This window comes from Sebastes umbrosus, chromosome 10 (assembly GCF_015220745.1).
Source record: "Sebastes umbrosus isolate fSebUmb1 chromosome 10, fSebUmb1.pri, whole genome shotgun sequence".
In the NCBI taxonomy this organism is placed as follows: domain Eukaryota; kingdom Metazoa; phylum Chordata; class Actinopteri; order Perciformes; family Sebastidae; genus Sebastes; species Sebastes umbrosus.
This window is the reverse complement of record NC_051278.1, coordinates 26,394,598-26,413,954: the sequence shown is the minus strand read 5'-3', so window position 1 is coordinate 26,413,954 and position 19,357 is coordinate 26,394,598. Positions and strand designations below refer to the sequence as shown.

Below are 19,357 nucleotides of genomic sequence, written 5' to 3'. Positions count from 1 at the left end.
CTTTCATTTTTAGATGATTGAGGTTTAGTGTTTTTGCTGAGGCCACTATTATTAAAGTAAAAAAGGAAGAATTGAAGCATATTAGTATTTAAAGAGAAACCCACCTGACTGCTTCCTGGTTCTATAACCCCCATTGTAGGTAGTAAGTAAAGGTTTCAAAAACTATAAATGCATAAAAAAATAAGTTCTTGTATTGGTTTGTGCCTCGAACATGGCATTTAAAGCCTTTTTGTCTTATATAAATAAATGGGATTGGGACCTTTTTGCTGCCGTGGGGCTACAAATTGGATTTGAAAACAGACATTTTGAAGGATATATAATTGTATTAACACATTTGTACAGTAAAAATATCAACCTCATGTGAACATAGAGAAACTGTTCAACTTTGTTTTAAGAGATGTTTTTTATTGGTGCATAACCAATTAAGTGTTTTAACATTATTATTTCTTCAAAAGATGAAGAAGAAAATCGATGGCTGGCAGCCCATCATCATCATCATTTGCACCAATGATGTAACCAAATATTTTATGTTTTTTTAAGCCAGTTATAATTAGGTAGGTACTTTATTAATCCCAGAGGGGAAATTTCTGAGTTACAGCAGCAAAAGATAGAACAAGCACACAACAAGATTAAGAATATAATAAGAATAAATAAGATAGAAAATAAGCATTAGCAATAAATACTCTTAAAAGCTGGTTAGCAAGTGCCAGTACTAATGTCCAATTGTGATGCATGTCTGACTGCACTGCTGGATGGATGAGAGCGTGTGTGTGTTGATAGATAGATAGATAGATAGATAGATAGATAGTAACTTTATTGATCCCGAGGGAAATTCAAGTTTCCAGCATCACAGTTCCATAGCGCAAAAACATGTTAGTAAAAAGGCAGTAAAAAAGTTAGTAGTGCAAAGTACAAAATATAAAGAAATATACCAGATATATAAAAATACAAGGAGATGAAAAAAACTGTTAAAACTGAATATAGTGCAGGGTAACAGCTGTGATACAGGACTATTGAAAAAGTGCAGAAGAGACTGTTAAAAATGAGTATAAGTGTGTGTGTGTGTGTGTGTGTGTGTGTGTGTGTGTGTGAGAGAGATGGGGGTGTTATTTAGTTAATCCAGAGATGAGTTGTAATCACAGATTACAACGACTGTTGTGGGAGAAAAAAATATGTATTTGCTGACAATTAAGTTTCCACATTGACTTTGTTTTTTCGATTGGTTCAACAAAGTTTAAAGGGAAGGTTTGGGCTCTGGATGGGATTAGATTCCTGCAAAACAAACCCCTGATGTTTGTGCCCTACTAAACTGTCCAGTCACACCAGTTTGGCTGTGAAATCAGTCTTGTTTAGATGTATTCATTCGTGGACATATCCATACAGTGATAATTATATTGTCTGTCACTTCACTCTTGGTACATTTATATTTCTCAAATCAGTAATTTGGTTTCCCAACTTCAGGAGGAGGATGTGAAAGCCTTTGACCCATAGGTTTGGACAATGTGTGGCCCCGCCCACCACCTCACCACCCGCGGTGCTAATTGGTTCCTTTGTCTGTCAATCAACTTGAGGTCACAAAGGTGTTGTTGACAGGTATGATGGTGATGGTGATGGTGTCGCCAACAAGAGGACCACGGCGACTACTCCTCAGTCTGTGTTCCGTGTGTAGTTGTTAGGGTTCAACGTGATGAAATGCTGCTGAGGTTTGGACTCAACGTTACCCTGGACAGCGACACCGGACCGCAGAGGACTGAGGCTGTAGCTTAGCATCCAGCGAGCCGAGCACAGAGAGAGGGAGCCATTGTTTGAGTTGTTGGCTAACATGGCAACGGAAGCTAACAGTAGCAGCGTCGGCTAGACGGGTCGTAGCAGAAGATACTGGTAAGCAGGGTTTGTTATTTAACAAAACAACGTTAGCCAATGATTTAAAGTGAATTGTGAAACCCATGAGGTGTAAATACTGCTTTGTGTGAGCTCTCTCTGCTAACGTTAGACTTCTACCTCCATTCATCTCCGTTGTCAGGCAGCTAGCCAGCTAGTAGCTAACGGTGACCTAGTTTACCTCTTCTAACGTTGCTGTGGTGGTGGTGTGGTTATTAACCACTGTGGGTTAATATCATAACCCAGAGGCAATCTGCATGACGTTATAGTGTCGCCTGTTACATGACAGACTAATCGTTTTCTCCAGATAACAGCCTGTTATGACAACAGTCAAGTCTCTGAATGGATACAGGCCTCTAACATTATAGAGACAGCAATCAGAGAGACAGCTTCAGTGTTGTTCACCTGCTGTGTACTGTAATTGTGGGCATGAGTGGCTCCTTCCAGACCCCAGTAAAGTCCCCAGTGAAGTGGAAGATCTCAATTTAAAGGGTCAGTGTGTAATAGTCATAATACTCATTTTTAACAGTCTCTTCTGCACTATATTCACTTTTTTAATAGTCGTGTATCACAGCTGTTACCCTGCACTATATTCTCTTTTAACTGTTTTCTTCATCTCCTTGTATTGTTATATCTGGTATATTTTTTTGTACTTTGTTCTTTGCACTACTAACCTTTTTACAAACATGTTTTTGCGCTATGGAACTGTGATGCTGGAAACTTGAATTTCCCTGGGATCAATAAAGTTACTATCTATCTATCTATCTATCTATCTATCTATCTATCTATCTATCTATCTATCTATCTATCTAATATGTGTTCTGGACAGCTGTACTCCAAAACACGAAGGGTCAAGATAATATATATAGCCTATATATTATTTTCATCAGTCCCAAACCAGAAAATGTGTAATCGTTCCAAGGAGAAAAACTGCAACATATATTCATTTGTTGTTTCTGCTTTTAAGTAATAATAATTTTATTTGTAGAGCACTCTTCAAGCCCAAAGCACAAAGTGCTTTCCAAGGAAATTCACATCATATACAACAGAATACAATGAAACATAAATAATTAAATAAAAAACAATAGAATGGGAAAATAAAGAAACAAGCATATACATATTCATACAGTTACATATGCACATATATATATATATATATATACATCAGCACACAAGCATACAAAAGACTATAATTCAGCTGATTGGAAAAGCCATTCTATAAAAGTGGGTTTTAAGACGGGATTTAAAAGTCGTGACAGAGTCTGCTGATCTAATGCTCATTGGAAGACTGTTCCAGAGATGGGGAGCCAGTACTGCAAAAGCTAGATCACCTTTTGTTTGGACAGTAAAGTATGAGGAGCTCAGTTACATACTCCGGTGCCAGGTCATTCAGAGCTTTATATGTGATTAAAAGCACTTTAAAATCAATTCTAAAAGAGAATGGGAGCCAATGAAGTGAAACACAAAGGGACAAGATAATATATAGCCTATATATTATTTTCATCAGTCCCAAACCAGAAAATGTGTAATCGTTCCAAGGAGAAAAACTGCAATATATATTCATTTGTTGTTTCTGCTTTTAAGTGATAGTAGAAGTCATGGGTTATATGACGTAACATTATTTCAGATGTTGAATTCAGCTTGTCTCCTCTTTTTAATGAAAGCATGATTGGAGTAACCTGCCTCTCACGCAGACTGTAAGATGTTGGTGAGTCAAGTGACAAGAGGTGATCTGTCAAAGGCTGCGCGGTCAGGCACAGGACACTTCATACCACTGATGGGCTTATGTAACACACCTGATCCTCTTGAATTTTGGCCAGGGACTTAAATGCTGCTCTGAATTTTTCATGAGAGGGTTGCACATGTCGGTTGCCACTGATACATGCCCTTGTTCTAAAGGAATTGCTCCTCAATTTAAAACATATTACAAGACAGTTTCAGTCTTGCAGACAGTTTTTAATTACATACATGAGCATGTTTTTGTCTGTTAACACTGGTCCATCTGGCTTGTGCATAACTCAATTGTTATGTTCATTCATTATGTGAATATCCCCCACAGATGTGCAGTGTTTCCCTTATATAAAATTGTGTGACCCACTTGAGTATATTTTCCCCCACCCAAAGAGATATTGGTCTGCACAAAAATCCAGTTGAATATATGGATTGATTGAAAAGTCTGTCATAATGGTGCATTCATGTACAATCAAAAATTACTTGGCTGGGGCGGCTGTGGCTCAGAGGTAGAGCGGGTCGCCCACCAATCGGAAGGTTGGCGGTTTGATCCTTGGCTCCTACAGTCACATGTCGGTGTCCTTGAGCAAGATACTTAACCCCAAATTGTTCCCGAAGGCTGTGCCATCAGTGTGTGAATGATTATTTGGATTAGATCCTGATGGGCAGGTTGGCACCTTGTATGGCAGCCTCTGCCATCAGTGTGTGAATGTGTGTGTGAATGGGTGAATGCTGACATGTAGTGTAAAGCGCTCTGAGTGGTCGGAAGACTAGAAAGGCGCTATATAAATGCAAGTCCATTATTAGAGGTTGGGTTTTGAATGCTATGTGAATACTGAGCCGACTTGCAAATATCATATTTCAGAGCGTAGACTATCACAAATAAATTCTTGAAGCGTCTTAAAGTATATTTAAGACGTATAGTATATTTAAGAAGTATTAAAGTATATTTCAGATGCTGGATTGCAGGAGCAGGGAATGGTTAAACTAATGAAACCTTCTAAAAAGCTGTGATAATCATACAGTGCTTTTGTTTCTACTCACAGCTGTGGTCCTCCTGCATGATGTGTGACGGTCGTGAGGCTAGTGAGCAGTGCCTGTCCCCCTCTCCTTCATCTTGGGCCAGCCCTCCCATTTAACCACATCTCCGAAGTCTTTCCCCCCAACCTGCCAAGATGACCGACAGGAAGGAGCCACCCTTCTTTAATGATGACAGTGTGGGAGCTTTTCACTATAAGCTCCCTTTCTATGACACTATGGAGCTCTTCATAGAGACCCTGACCGGGACCTGTTTTGAGCTGCGCGTGTTGCCCTTTGAAGCTGTCATTTCAGTCAAGGCAAAGATCCAGAGGCTGGAAGGTACAAAACACACAAATGTGTAGTTTGCATGTTTTAGACTACTGTCCATACTTTATAAGTCACGATATTGCACTGATTGAGAATTAAGCTGTATCAATTATTTGATGGGGAAGATGAGAAGTCATTTGTTTGACTATTTTGAATGGTCTATTCAGTCTCCTGGTGTGCTGCTCTCTGTATAACTGCTGTGTGGAATCAGTTTTGCACAACTGTATCTTCTTAAAGTTTTTTATTGTTTGTGCTGTTGACTTGGATCATCAGGGCTGCTTACCACTTAGTGAAGAACACCTGGTGAAAAAAAAAAATATACAAAAAAAATAAATTGATTGAACACTCATGGTTACACTCTAAGTTTAGAGCACTTACACTTATTGTCACTTTACACCTTGATCAGTGTTGAGTAGAGCTGTCAGTTTTTAGTTGTAATTCTAAATATTGTGTGCTGGTAAAAGTTGAATCTTCAATCTACGTATAATGGTTTGTCCAAATGTAAAATGCAGTGTATAAGTGCCACAGGCCGTGCCTTTATTACCAGCAGTGGGTGCTCGTAAAATGTACTGTCGCTCTGACCCGTTGCATGCATTGCTATTGTTGTTCTCCTCGTTTATACAAAATGGAGGAAACTAGTGAGCCATGCTGAATTACACCACCAAACCATTTTAGAAGACATGCAAAATTGTGGAAAAGGGTCAGGCTGTTTGCTGACTTTGTAAAATGTAACTGCCTTCTAATATTACTACAACAAATCTATGGACTCACAAGGTCCGTTCTACAGCGTAGTTAGGGTCAGGCTATGTGGTTGTGTTGGCATTCATCTGATTCATTCATTATCTGTTAGTTCTCCTTTATTCATTTATTTTGACCTTGGTTGTCCTCTAAGGTTGCTTTTTTTTGCAGATCAAGATGACCTTTCATGACTGCATTCTTTCAGTTTTAGTCAGAAAGGCCTCTCTGTGCTCTGTGCGTGAGGCGGTGGGTCAGCCTAGCCGAGTGTGTTTGTGATGGAGAAAACCTCTCTGCAATGAAAGAACCACTGCTCACTCACTAACATTGGCTTACCTCCAGCGCCGGGTCGGCGAGTTCACTCATTGTGGGCACAGAGAGCTTCCTGACTATGCATACACTTCATCTCATTTCAAGGAGTAGCTCTGGAGAGCCTTTGTATTCATTAGGCTGTCATCCCTCAACTGGAGTCTTATTTTTTTGGTCTCATTTGCAATAATATTAGATACAATGTGTAGACATATAGTTTAGTAGTCCAACCAACCTCATGTATTTGACAGTTTTAGTTGTAAGATGAGAAGTCTTCATGGTTTAACATTTTTAAATGAACACTATTTTAGTTAACAATGCATCTGTTCTGGGATTTAACCTTTTTCTGCAATGACATAGTTCTGTCTTTAGGGGGCAGACATGAATCATCTTCAGTGGTGTATGGATGCTTCTGTTGGCAGCATTCCCATCTTGCCTGTCTGTCAGATTGGTTAACTTAGTCTATGAAATATGAACAGGTCCTTGTCAACTTTGCTTGTTTTCTCTCTTCTTCCCTCTCTCTGACTGTCCATAAAGGTATCCCTGTTGCCCAGCAACACCTTATCTGGAACAATCTGGAGCTGGATGATGAACACTGTCTACATGACTATGGGTAAATCTATTCCTGCCGACCCTTTCTGTCTTTCAGAGCACTGACACCCGGGCAAAATCATGCAGACAACAAGGCTTGTCAGACCAATTACTAGCAATATGTTTAAAAACAGCCTGTGTACATTTAGAGTCATTTGCATTTGCACTTTAAAAGCCTTCCTGCTGCGGCGGTGACTCAGCCTTAATTCAGTACAACATATCGCAAATGAGCCAGAGATGTAGAGGCGGATGAGACAAGTGACATGCTGGTCATATTTAGAGAGCTTGCCCCTCCACTCCTGTCAGTTTATGAGATGCAGACCTCCCCCTCCACTGCTCTTCTGGCTGCAGATGGTGGTATTGTTATGAGTGCTTGTCACTTAATTTTCCACATGAACAGCCTCTGGTGAGATCTTGCTAGGCTCGCCTATCACACTGCAGCATGCTTTTGAAGTTTTAGAAGCAGAGGGGTAGAGTAGGCAATGAAACATCTGCTCATCAGAAACAAATGTTCCAGTGTAATTCCCAGTAGTGCACTTAAGTTCATCTGGAAATCATCCTGACGCTTGGAGTGCTGTTTACTTTATATCAGAGCATCTCGCCTCTGCCTCAGAAGGAAAGCATTTAACCCTAAAAGTAAATATACTGCCTACAGTTATTTCCTTCTCTCCCATTACAATTACATAGGCTACACTGGGAATGGGTTACAATACTCTTCACTTATTCTGCTGTGTTGATCATCAGTCTGTTTGTGTTTGCAGCATTGCAGAGGGCTGCACTTTGAAACTGGTCTTAGCTATGAGGGGAGGCCCAATTAACACCAGGAGAGGTAAGAAAAAGACCAAAGAACTATGCATTCACATGACAGCTGGACATCTGTAGTTTTAAGGCCCTGACACACCAAGCCGATGGTCGTCCGCTGGATAGTTTGATGCCGTCGGTGAGCGTCCCATTGGCCTAGTTTTTTCGATGTGTCTCGCACCGTCAGAGTTTTTTGACCAAATTTAGCATGTTGAAACAGTGGCGGCACCCGTCGGCGAGAGAAATCACTCTGATTGGCTGTTCAGCTTAAACAAATCATCACACGAGAAGAGAAACGGAAGTGAGGAAAGCAAGCCAACGAGTAAAGTCAAGAGGAAAAACACAGAGGGCTCTTCTCATTTTTCATCTTTATTTCATCTGATCGTCGCAATACACAGATATTTTCACGACGCAAGCCAAGTGGTGAGTGAGAGTGGTGTGAAAATGGTCGGCAAACGCCGCTGTGTTTCATGTACGTATCATGACAACGGCTTGTATATCCGCAGTCCCCGGCCTTCCGGTTTCCCTTTTTGAATGACGAACACGGTGTGGAGAGTTATTTTATCTTACGCAGGCGCAGAACGAATGTGCTAACTGTCTGTCGGCTGTAGTCTTTGCCGTGTGTTTAGGTGCAACTTGTCGGCCATAACAAATGCGACACAACAGGCGAGCTTCGTTGCCACTATATCTCTGATGTCGGGTTGGTGTGTCCCCAGCTTTACATTATATCAAAAAAAAAATGTTCAAAGTAAATTCCCTAACACATTAGGGAATTTAAATATACTGTTTTCCTGTTGTAACCACAGAACCCCCTCTTTTCTTTTGTCAGTAACCATGGAGGATCCTATCAAAGAGGTGACTGACCTGATGGAGAGCACAAAGGAGGAGGGGTGGGAGAAAAGCCTGTCCAACAAGCAGGTTACATTTGTGGTCTATCGTGAAAATGACCAGCTAAACTTCTTCCGAGTGGTCGACAGGGGAGATGGCACCCTGACCCCTCTCTCTGAATCTCTGAGGTATATTATCTCTGGGATATTGTCATAATATTCTTGTTGTTTTGATGCACAGTTATTATATCATTATATTATCTGTCCAAATACTGAACCTATGCACATAAAAGGAATAGGGCCAGGGGTTTGCACAGGTTGGACTGCATTAAACAGACTGCATTAAACATACAGTAACATCAGGAATATAAACAGAGACTATTATTGCATTCGGTTCTGAGTATTAAGAATGGCGCAAGGAAAAAAGAGGCACAAATGAGGAACAAACAGGATAAATGAGTAGAATTATCTAATTATACAGCCAGTGTGGAGTCGAGTACTTAACATTGATTATTCAGTGGTAGCTGTGGCAGCTGAGTTCAGTGAGCAGGGCCACCGAAGAGACTGCCGACAGCTTCGTTAGATCACTAATAGGAAGAGTGTTTTTGCCTCTCATATTATCCAGTGGTGGCTCGGTGTACAACGTGTTTGCAGAGGAGGAGGAGGAGGAGGAGGATGGAGAGAGTTCTGCAGCTGCACAGCAGAGCCTTGAGAACTCCATCACCATGAACAAGATGAAGCTTCTCAAAGCCAAGCTGGAGGACATGAACCTCAACAAGAAGGTTGGAAACTACTGGAATTACAGAAACCTATTAAAATTAAACTGCCTATCAGAGAGTGCATATGTGGCCTCCACACATTATTTATGTTAACACCATTTCAAATGTCGACATGCTAAAACAGGCATTGTCCCTTTTCTGTGAAATCTATTCTTCAAGCAGTTTTTTTTTCATTTACATATATACATGTTTATTTCTTATAAATAAAATAATGAAACCAAACTATGTTGAATATTGCCATCATATAGAATCCTGCTTATCATAATCCTAGACCAAAAATAGTAGCCTGCAACCATTTTGCATAATGCAGATGTACTGCACCAAACACTAATTTGCATGTGTTTGTGAGAGGGTAGAGCTTTTCATTACATTCAACTATACTGGTCCTTTAAAGATTTTTAATGCTTATAATTAATTTATACAAGCAGCTTAAATCAAGTGATGAGATAACCACTAGGATTTTATAATTTTACAGACTGGGGTAAATACTAAAAAATGTACAGCACATTTGAGAGGGTATAATCTGACTGTGTCTCTGTCTGTATCTCTGTCCTCCAGCCCAAGAAGTCGGCAAAGGTAAAACCACGGCCCCCTGTGAGCTCACATCTCTGCGGTGGCTCTCTAGGACCTTCCAGCACGCGACACCATCATCGCCTCTTTCGTTCGCTCCCCCAGATCAACCAGCCTTGGCAGTCAAATGCTCAACTACCTCCAATCGCAGACCACGAATCCATAGACCCATCCCCGCCCTCTGCTGCTGCAACCTCTACCCACTTTTCTATCCCCAGACGCCCCCCTCCCTCTTTCTCCTCGCCTTCTTGTTATATGCTTCAGGAGGAGGAGCCGTGGGAGACATGCCCACCATTTGCAAAGATCCGGCCCCCTCCCAAAGTGTCCCGGTTGGACATTGGCAGCACCAGGTTGATGAGGGACTGCGTGTACCCTCAGCTCCCGCCGCTGTGTATCAGGGGGCCACCTGAACCCACCTTTGACCCAGCTGAGTCTGCAGGGGAGGCAGTCGGGCTGAGTTTGTTAGAGGAAGCTGCTGGGCTGGTGGTGCCAGCACAACCTGGAGCTCCATTTGGGGAACTGTTAGACCCTCTGAGTCTGGATGTGTCCACCCAGCCAGAGGGACGTCGCCGGTCCCTCGAGATTGGGGCTCAGCGCCAGTTGCCGCTCTCCCCCTCCCCAATCAGTACCTGGACACTTGGGACAAGTGATATTCTCACCAGCAGAGGTGATAGGACACAGCTCGGCACACCATTTCACATCAGCCCCCCCTCTCCATTGCCCGTCTCCACCTCACCATCCACTTCTAGCAGACCGCTGCCTCAGGCTTTTGATTCCACTCTCTCCTGTTTACAGCCCAACCTTCAAGCACAAGTGAAGCCAGGCAGCACCTCCCCCCACCCTTCCACCACCTCGCATCCGCCACGCCTTCGTGGTGTTAAAGTAGAGTCGCCTGGCAAGAGGCCAGAGCTTATATCCAAGAGGGAAGCAAGAGGCATCACTAAGATGGCCAACCAAGCCTGGAAGGAGCCGCTGGGGTCCCTGAACAACTCTGAACTCTTGGCTTCTCTCTCCACAAGGGCTCCAGACAGCAGCAACAGCAGGGACGGCCTTGGAGAGAGTCTGGGGCTCGCACTGGCATTGCCCCCTGCCACTGCCTCAGGACCGGGCAGCCTTGGCTCCAGGTTGCCATCCATCCCGACTAACAGGCTCCTTCAGGATGATCTGATGAGACAAATGTCACCGTTGCACCGAGCAGCAGCCTCTTACATGGTGAGTACAGTGTGGTGTCAGTGTTTGCTGCTCAGATTGTGTTTGTGGAATAGTTTTTAATCCTCAATTTGTCTTTTATTCTTCTGAGAATTTCAGTGTTTTTATAAATTTTCAAACAATGTATTCTGTAAATTGCTCTCACTTAAATTTGAGTCCATATGCTCATCCCAACCCACAAAGGTAGCAGGTGCCTAAAAGGAACGTAGGAGTGGGTGGTGTGAAATTATTTTTGCTATAATTGTCACAGCAATGTCTTGATATGACAATCACTGAATTGTTGAGGAAGATCTCAATCAGGTTCATCATAGTGATTCAGATTGCTTAGTTATTTTTTTAGTTGATCAGAATAGATCAAAAACTGCATACATTGTTCTGTCAAGCATTTGAGATATCATGCTGTGACAAAGATCCAACTGATCAGTCATTTAGAAAATTGTCGGCCATGACATCATGAGTTTTGCCACCAGATGGGGTGATAATAGTATCTTCCAGCCTAGAGCAAAGCACATAATATAATGATAAAAAAAACAAGAAAATACCCACACATTGCTTCTCAGTTGAAATATTTTATTAAAATGCTGTAGTTGTAGGAAGGTTCAATCAATACAATGTGAAATTTAATACATCAAAATGTATCATATTTGCAGCATCCCACATAAGCAAAAGCCACTGCCTTATAAATAAGTTAAATGCACAAGGAAACATGCAATATTAGTCATGATTGATGGAAAACAGCTGAACTATAAGAAAACAGAGGTACGGTCTATCAAAATAATCTTTGATTCCATCTTGTAATGATCTCCCATTATGTTAGGAACATCAGTTCTCTCAATACCATATCAGTTGTATCAGTGTTTGTTTGTTTGTCTCTTTGAACTGCTGCTTAAAACTTGAACACGTGTATAATTCAAAGTATATATGCCTCACATTTCGATGTGTGGTTCATTCCTAGTGATGCTGTTCATACTTTTTATTACATCATTTAGATTTTTCTCAAGAAATAGCACTGCAATACTTATTATACTTATTGATTTGCTCATGTTGCTGTTGTTTTCTCAGGCCACCAACACTCTCGCATCAGCTGGGGGAGTCATGACTTCATTCGGGAGAATAGGTAATTACCTTTATGTTTTCATCAAGTCCCAAGCAAAGAAAGTGTTGCATTGCGGTGGTGTGATTGCACATTTCAGTTGTGGACTTTATAGGCATCTGTTGTACCAGAGTGCATTGTAGCCAAACGGTTCTGAAACCAAGATGCAATTTTTGAGAGGTGCAGTCGCATATAGAGAGGATGCTGTTATGTGAAAGCCTTCAGCGCATGTTGTGTGAGCGCTACAACAAAGCACTGCAAGGGTTTTAAATATTCATTATTGCTACAACTGCAGAAGCAGCACAAACAACAGAAGGCGCCGAGCCTACACACAAGCACACTCACACTCACTTATTTATGTCGACCACTGATATGCACAGACTATTCACAGAGAATAGGGATAAATATACAACAAGTAGGGAGTTGGGGTACTCCTATTTTCCTATTTTACTGGACATAAGTGTTTTTCTTACAGGCTGAGAATTGATTGATGGTTGTCAAAGAATCGGCTGCAAACAGCATTCAACGACCCAGCTAATGACTCCGCATGAATGTCTTTTAAATCAGTCTCAAATTTCAACTGCATTTTCACAGAGTTGTGAAAGGAATAAATAATATTATCTACCGAAATTATTTAGGTATTTGAGTGGGCTTCTAAAAAACTTTCCATCTATCACAGACACTAAGTATGGTGACTGATGCTCACACCTCCATGAATCATTCAAAAAACAGTAATTTAGTCCTCAAAAGATTAACAGCTTCTGGTCTTTTTTGGGGGTTGTCTTTACAGGCCTTACACACCTACACTTTAGTGTTTCTCTCGTTCTTACAAGTAGAAGAAACACATGAAAGAAACACTCATATATTTTCTTACGTCTGGACTCTGAAGAGCCCATTCAAGGACCGTCAGACTTAAATCCACTCTTGTTATTGTCCTGACCATGATGTTATAGTTGTTGTGCTAAAAAGTGAGTCATCCCTCCTCTGAGATTGGGTGTGCTCTCGACTATTTTTAAGGGTCTGTTTATATTCAACATCATTCATCTTTTCTTCAATCAGGATATATTCCACTTCAGTCTGATAAGAGACATCTTCATAATGATGATGTACAATGCTCTACCTCCATGCTTTGCTGCAGGGATGTGCTGGCCAGTTGTAAGCTGTGGATATACTGTACTATCATTTGGCATTCAGTGCACAAGACCAGAGAGTCTTTTCACTCATACTTTGAGTTCTTGAGTACAGTTTTACACGTTGTTTTAGTGATTTCTCTACGATAAGCAAAAGAAAGGAGATGCATCTAAACTCAATTTGGTCATAACAATCTGAATGCACACAGTATGTAAATGAGGCATTTATGTATTTTGGTTTTCTTGCTAAGAATGGGGGCTCACTTTGTCGCCATTGGGTAATGTGTAGATAAAATCGGGACGTCCCTAACTGCTCTGCAAAATCTAATTGGTGACGCTTTATTTTACAAGTCCGTAATTTCCTCATAATTTCCCAGAGGTTTCCTGGAAGGAATTGTATAATTTGTTACTAATTATAGGGAAAACAGAGACAGTGTTCAGTTGGATAGAATTTCCAGTTGTAAAGACATGAGAAATGATTATTTACTTGGGTTTATTTCAAGGAAATGTTTTCCTATAATAATTACTACCTTGTGGTTCTTTCAAGGAAACTTTCTTGGAATTTCTTAAGAAAGTCCACACCTGTAAGAGAAACCACATTTTGATTGGTCTGTGATGCAGATCTATTGTTCTCCAGGTACACCAGCTTTGACAAACATCTCATTGTGCTTCATTATAACTTTGGAAACTTTTCCTCTGTCATCAGTGACTGAACTTCGGCAAAACAAGCAAAACACAGTCAGGAGTTTCAATGAAAATATCAACACTGACAGCAAGTGACACCAGCTGAGATACTTTAAGTTACAAAAAAAAAATATACCTTTGTTTCTCTCGGTGCACCATCTCTCTACAGTGCAGCAAAGAAAACTTGGTTATTTGGGACAACCCTTAATTAAAGGTAATCAAATTCAAGTTGGGTCTACTAAACAAGAGAATGTGGAAAATGTGCCTGGGTCTCAATATATTTGAACCCACTGTATGTCTGCATGGCAGCAGATTAAAGTGCACAAAACAAATAAAAATCCAATCCCACGCCCAGCTGCTTGACAGCGAGCTCTCTGTACCTTCATCACAGAGCTGTCAGTTTTATCTGTATGTTGCCGTATCCCCGCGGCTCACAAACCCCGCTGAGCTGCATGCTTCCACAGACACGATTATCACGGGTACAAGCTGACATAAACTGGTGTTCCCTGACTTAGGAAAATTAACAGTTTGTTTTCTGACATATTTTCTGAAATTGCAACAGGGTAATGGTTCATATAGCAAAGCCTGAAAATGTCCTGAAACCAAACAATTATCTGCACCATTTCAAGAATAGCAGTATCACAGCTGCATTTAATACTGTTTACATCTAGTTTAAGTGACTACAATTATTATAAAATGCACACTTGTGCACACTTTATCATTATAAACCAAGCATGAAATTAATTGTCAGAACTACCAAAGAAAGACTAGATAAAAAGACATGAATGTGACAGTGTGAACACTGTCTGAGGGATTATTTTCTGGCACTTTATTCCTGAGGGTATCAGGTGACATTAAGCAGACATAATGAATGATATATAAAAAAGCACTCTCCTCGTGCTCACTGAAACTGTAATATGATAGAAACTTAGACAGAACAAAGAAAAATGGTGAAGACTGACAGGTTTTTAGAAATGAGCAGTGAGACTTAAAAGCATATTGCACTTCTGGCCACACTCCAGTGGTTGATTTCCCAGCAGGTGTTTTGCCTTTTGACAGCTGGTGAAAACGGCTGCTTTTACATCATTGCTGGGGTTCGGTAAGAAGTACAACATGACTGAAAAGTACTGAGAAGTGCAATTTTCCTCCCTTAGATGATTCTGTGTTGATCTAACCTTTTGAGGCTTCATGATTACTGTGATGGATTCTAGCTTGAGTAAATATGAAGTCTGTGAAATGTTAAAGAAAGCACAAATTAAAGCTAAAGTTGTAAAATGATCCTGATATCTCCAGTTATGCTGTGTGCAGACATCAGGGACATTTGAAATCATTCACAGAAGAGAGACAAGCTACGTGATTGGGCTGTGCGTAGATTAATACAAACTTTTTCACCACACGATCAGTTATTCCACACCAGCTCCTGTAAAGCAAATAATAAAAAATGTTTCCTCTATTTTCAGGCACTCCAACATACCACCTACCTCCAGTCAAGGCTCCCACAGGCAGCAAGAAGAAGAGCTCAAAGCATTGCTTCCTCTGTGGCAAGAAGACTGGCCTGGCCACCAGCTACGAGTGCAGGTACAAGAGCCTCCAGCATTTCAACCTGCACTCACTCACGCACTCGCTGCTCGACTCTAAATCAAATCTCCCCCTATTTGTCATTCTTGTCCTTGAAGCACTCGTTTAAGTAGAAAGTGGCCTTTTCCTAGTTCATCATTTTGTCTCTGGGCCATCTCTCCAGTGAAAACACGTCTCTGTTCACTGCTTGTTCTGTCACAAGTTATTAGCATTATCAAAGTTTCTCGCTACGACATCAATCTAGATCACTTCCCTCTCTCGGGTCTTGTCCGGGGCGTACACCCTCAATCTGATGCAACAGTGTGTAACGTAGAACTCCCGACTGTGTTCAAAAGACTAACTGATGCCTCTGTGATTAAAGGAGTAATGTCATTTACTCAATATTAGTGCTCATAAATGAAACAGATTACAGATAGTAAGTAGTAGAACTAGCGTCGCTCTTTTCACTAATGGACTGGCACAAATAGAGAGATAAAAGCACATAAAGGAGGCTTTTAGTCTAAGATAACATGCAGGAGATGGAGTAATGCTGTGTTCACACTACGAGCGACACAGCAATAGGCAACAAGTTATTTTCAATGGAAACAGATAACTTGAAGCTACAAACTGCGTGACGGGCGTGGCACGCTACAAATCAAAGTTGAGCTGGTTTCAATTGTTTTCAGCGCTCCAATGAAGCGGTGAAACGTCAACCAATCATATGTTTTTGTTTCACCCTGTTCCGTTCCATCTTTTAAAAAAATGCCGTTAGCCAGTTCCCAGTGCTATGTAACGACATAACTACGAGCAACACTTCAATGGCGACTCGACAATGTAGCTGGCAACGCGTGGCGCTTTTGTTGCTTTTGTTGCTTTTGTTGCTCGTAGTGTGAACATACTGTAGCTTAAGAAGGGAGTAATGTGACTCTCCATTCATACTCGGCAGAATAGCCTGATGATTGAGCAGATGATATTTTTCTGAGGGAGAAACAGAATGTTTTTAGTTGCTGACTGCGAGGTCTCTTTACATACTGTAAATATATAAAGTAGGGCTGTCAACTGGTAAAAATATTTGATCACAATTAATCGCATGGTTGTCCATAGTTAATCACGATTAATCGCAAATTAATTCCAAATTTTGTATCTGTTCAGAATGTACCATAAAGAGAGATTTGTCAAGTATTTAACACTCACTACATTTGTGTATTTTATATGTATGTATATATTTTTCATTGGAAATCAATTAACAACACAAAACAATGACAAATATTGTCCAGAAACCCTCACAGGTACTGCATTTAGGCCCAACAGGCAACAGCAGCTGTCAGTGTGTCAGTGTGCTGACTTGACTATGACTTGCACCAAACTGCATGTGATTATCATAAAGTGGGCATGTCTGTAAAGGGGAGACTCGTGGGTACCCATAGAACCCATTTTTAGGTCAAGGGACCCCTTTGAAAATGGCCATGACCGTTTTTCCTCGCCAACATTTAGCACAAGTTTGGAGTGACAAGCTAGTATGACATGGTTGGTACCATTGGGTTCCTTCGGTTGTCTAGTTTCATAAGATACCAGTTTCTTCACTTCACTTCTAGCTTTAAAACTGAGCCTGCTACAACCTAAAAATCGCAAGTTGCGTTAATGCGTTAAAGAAATTAGTGGCGTTATAACAAATTTGCATAAACGCAAATATTAGCGCATTAACTTTGTCAGCCCTGATATAAAGTATTGCTTCTAGATCTTCACCAAAATATCCATTTTATTTAAATCTTTCAGGTGTGGTCACAACTTCTGTGCCACCCATCGCTACGCGGAGACACATGACTGCACTTACGACTACAAGAGTGCCGGACGGAGATTTCTGCAGGACACCAACCCACTCATCAGTGCTCCCAAGCTGCCTAAGATCTAGACCCTACAACCCTCGCCTCTCATAGGGGACGACCTGAAGAACTACAGGTTAAACTGACTGAATGGAAGAGATTCTGCAAAGTCATTTCTAGCAGAAAGAAGGAACTTATTCACCACTGTGTGCTTTTTTTTATCAGCCAAGTTTGCTTAAAATTGAAATAAGATATATTCTGTAAAGCCAAGTGTGAACAAACAAGAGTAGACTGAAATGGCAAAGAACTGATTATCACTTCTTGACAATGTGAAGATGTTTATCCTTTTTATCTGTTACCTTGTTGTTTTTCCATTGCTTAAAAACAAAAAAAAAGAAACTGTGCTTGTATGTAGGTAGTTTTTGCTAAATATATCTGCTGCACGTTCAAACATATCTATTTTTAGTTTTGTCAGCCTTTTTTTTTTTTTTTTAAAAGATAGGACCGCTGGTGACTTTTCATTCGACAAGTCTTCAACAGATGCACTTTAGAACTATCATATTTATACGTTTGACTTTCCTTATTGTGGGGGGGGAAGGATACTTAAATTTCTGTTTGTCTTATGAAGTGTTTATGTTTTTGTCATCCAGATTTTTATATTCTTCACCTCTAAACGTCTTTCTTACATGGGCACATACATACCGACATCACTAATGAAATCTTTCTTAAAAGAGAACACCCACTTATTGATGAAATACTTCATATTTATTAATGATTAGTACTTATTTAAATTCAAGGTTGGTTTTAAAATAGTAAGTATGCAATGTGTGTAGGTGTGAATGTCAGTGGTAATGTGTAATCCTATCAAGTAAACTATTAGGATTGGGGTGGGGTTGGGGGGGTGCTTATATGGTATTTATGATGTGTCTACAAGTAAGGTGGTTGCCATAAAAAAAAAATCTTTTGTAAGTCTTTTTTATTGCTCAGCTGTTGCAAAAACTTTAAATTCTGTTATAGTATCTAAAGGGGTTTGATCTAATAAAGTTTCTTTCCATACAAACTGTACAGCACTGACTCATGTGTTTAGATCCAACACCTGTCTAATTATTTTTCCAATTGACTGATTCTTTTTTTACAGATAGTCCTGCTATCCTCATTTCCTTGCAGTGTCCTCAAGTCCTGCTTCAGTTCTTCATTATTTGCACATTGAATGTTTGATCTTTCCTGCTTCTCGCCTTTAATAGTTCTGATATAACTGTGAAGTAGATGAGAAACTGTTTGTGTTTGGTATCACTGACTAATTCTTGTCACTTAAGTACCCTGTCGTCCTGACGCAGACCTAGTTCCTTAGCAACAAGCTGAAATTATTTCTGCCCCTATTGAACATTACACTCTGATTTCTAGATAAAGTTAGGACAAATATAGTTGAGGACAACATCTTCCTTCATTAGCACTGTGTCACTATCTCAAGATAAACTTGTGACCCTCTTACTGGGCTACTATCTGCTCTTTTCTATTCCTCAGCAGGTTGTGTGTTATAAGTACCACAACAAGTTAAAGGTGCAGTGTGTAGGATTTGGCAGCATCTAGCGGCAGTGAGGCAGATTGCAACAAGCTGAAACTTCTCCCGTGTGCGAGGCATGTAGGAGAGCTACAGAGGCCAACACGAAAACGCGATTGGCCCCCTCTGGAGCCAGTGTTTGGTTTGTCCTTCCTGGGCTACTGTAAAAGTTTTTCTTTATGCACACATACAAACTAATGAGTGGAGTGCAGATAATGTTGCAATGTGTAATATGAGAACACATTGTATAATCAAAAACACATATGTTCTCTTTCTCTGCTGGTGAGTCACGGAGTAGAAAGGTTCAATTGAAAAGTGGCGGCGCTCCTCATTATACACTTTGCTTTCACTTTGGATGCTGTTCCCGTGCAACAGACAAACCCTGACCTAAGTCACATCTCAGTGTTTTTATCTTCACTTTCCTCCTCCATGTTGTCTGGCTTTGATCCAAGATAATTGGGCTGTGCAGCATATACAGCTGAAACACTGCTTAGTCTCTCCTGGCAAATAAATGCACCTCAACATTGAGAGGGCATCTTTTTTTAAAAAAGGAGTGAGTTTAAAGACATCTTCCGATGAATGCAGCAGCAAGAAGTACCACGCAGAGCTTATTACGTAAAGTTTCTGTCAATTTGAAAGTTTTTTTTTTTTTGACAGAATTTGTCATGTGGCCTACTGAAAGTGGTGACTATACTGTATATATAAAATACATTTTTAGAATAATGAACA

At 40.6% G+C, this 19,357-nt stretch overlaps 1 protein-coding gene across 1 annotated transcript; it reads left to right on the top strand.

Annotated features, from left to right (window-relative positions):
* The first annotated feature begins 1,547 nt into the window (after window positions 1-1,547).
* On the top strand, window positions 1,548-18,132 carry zfand4 (zinc finger, AN1-type domain 4). The gene is made up of 10 exons (XM_037782790.1): window positions 1,548-1,881; window positions 4,659-4,971; window positions 6,541-6,616; window positions 7,356-7,423; window positions 8,225-8,411; window positions 8,848-9,004; window positions 9,560-10,783; window positions 11,843-11,897; window positions 15,148-15,265; window positions 17,021-18,132. The coding sequence occupies exons 2-10, from the start codon at window positions 4,788-4,790 to the stop codon at window positions 17,154-17,156; spliced, it is 2,205 nt and encodes a 734-aa protein (XP_037638718.1). The 5' UTR covers window positions 1,548-1,881; window positions 4,659-4,787; the 3' UTR covers window positions 17,157-18,132.
* The last annotated feature ends 1,225 nt before the right edge of the window (window positions 18,133-19,357 follow it).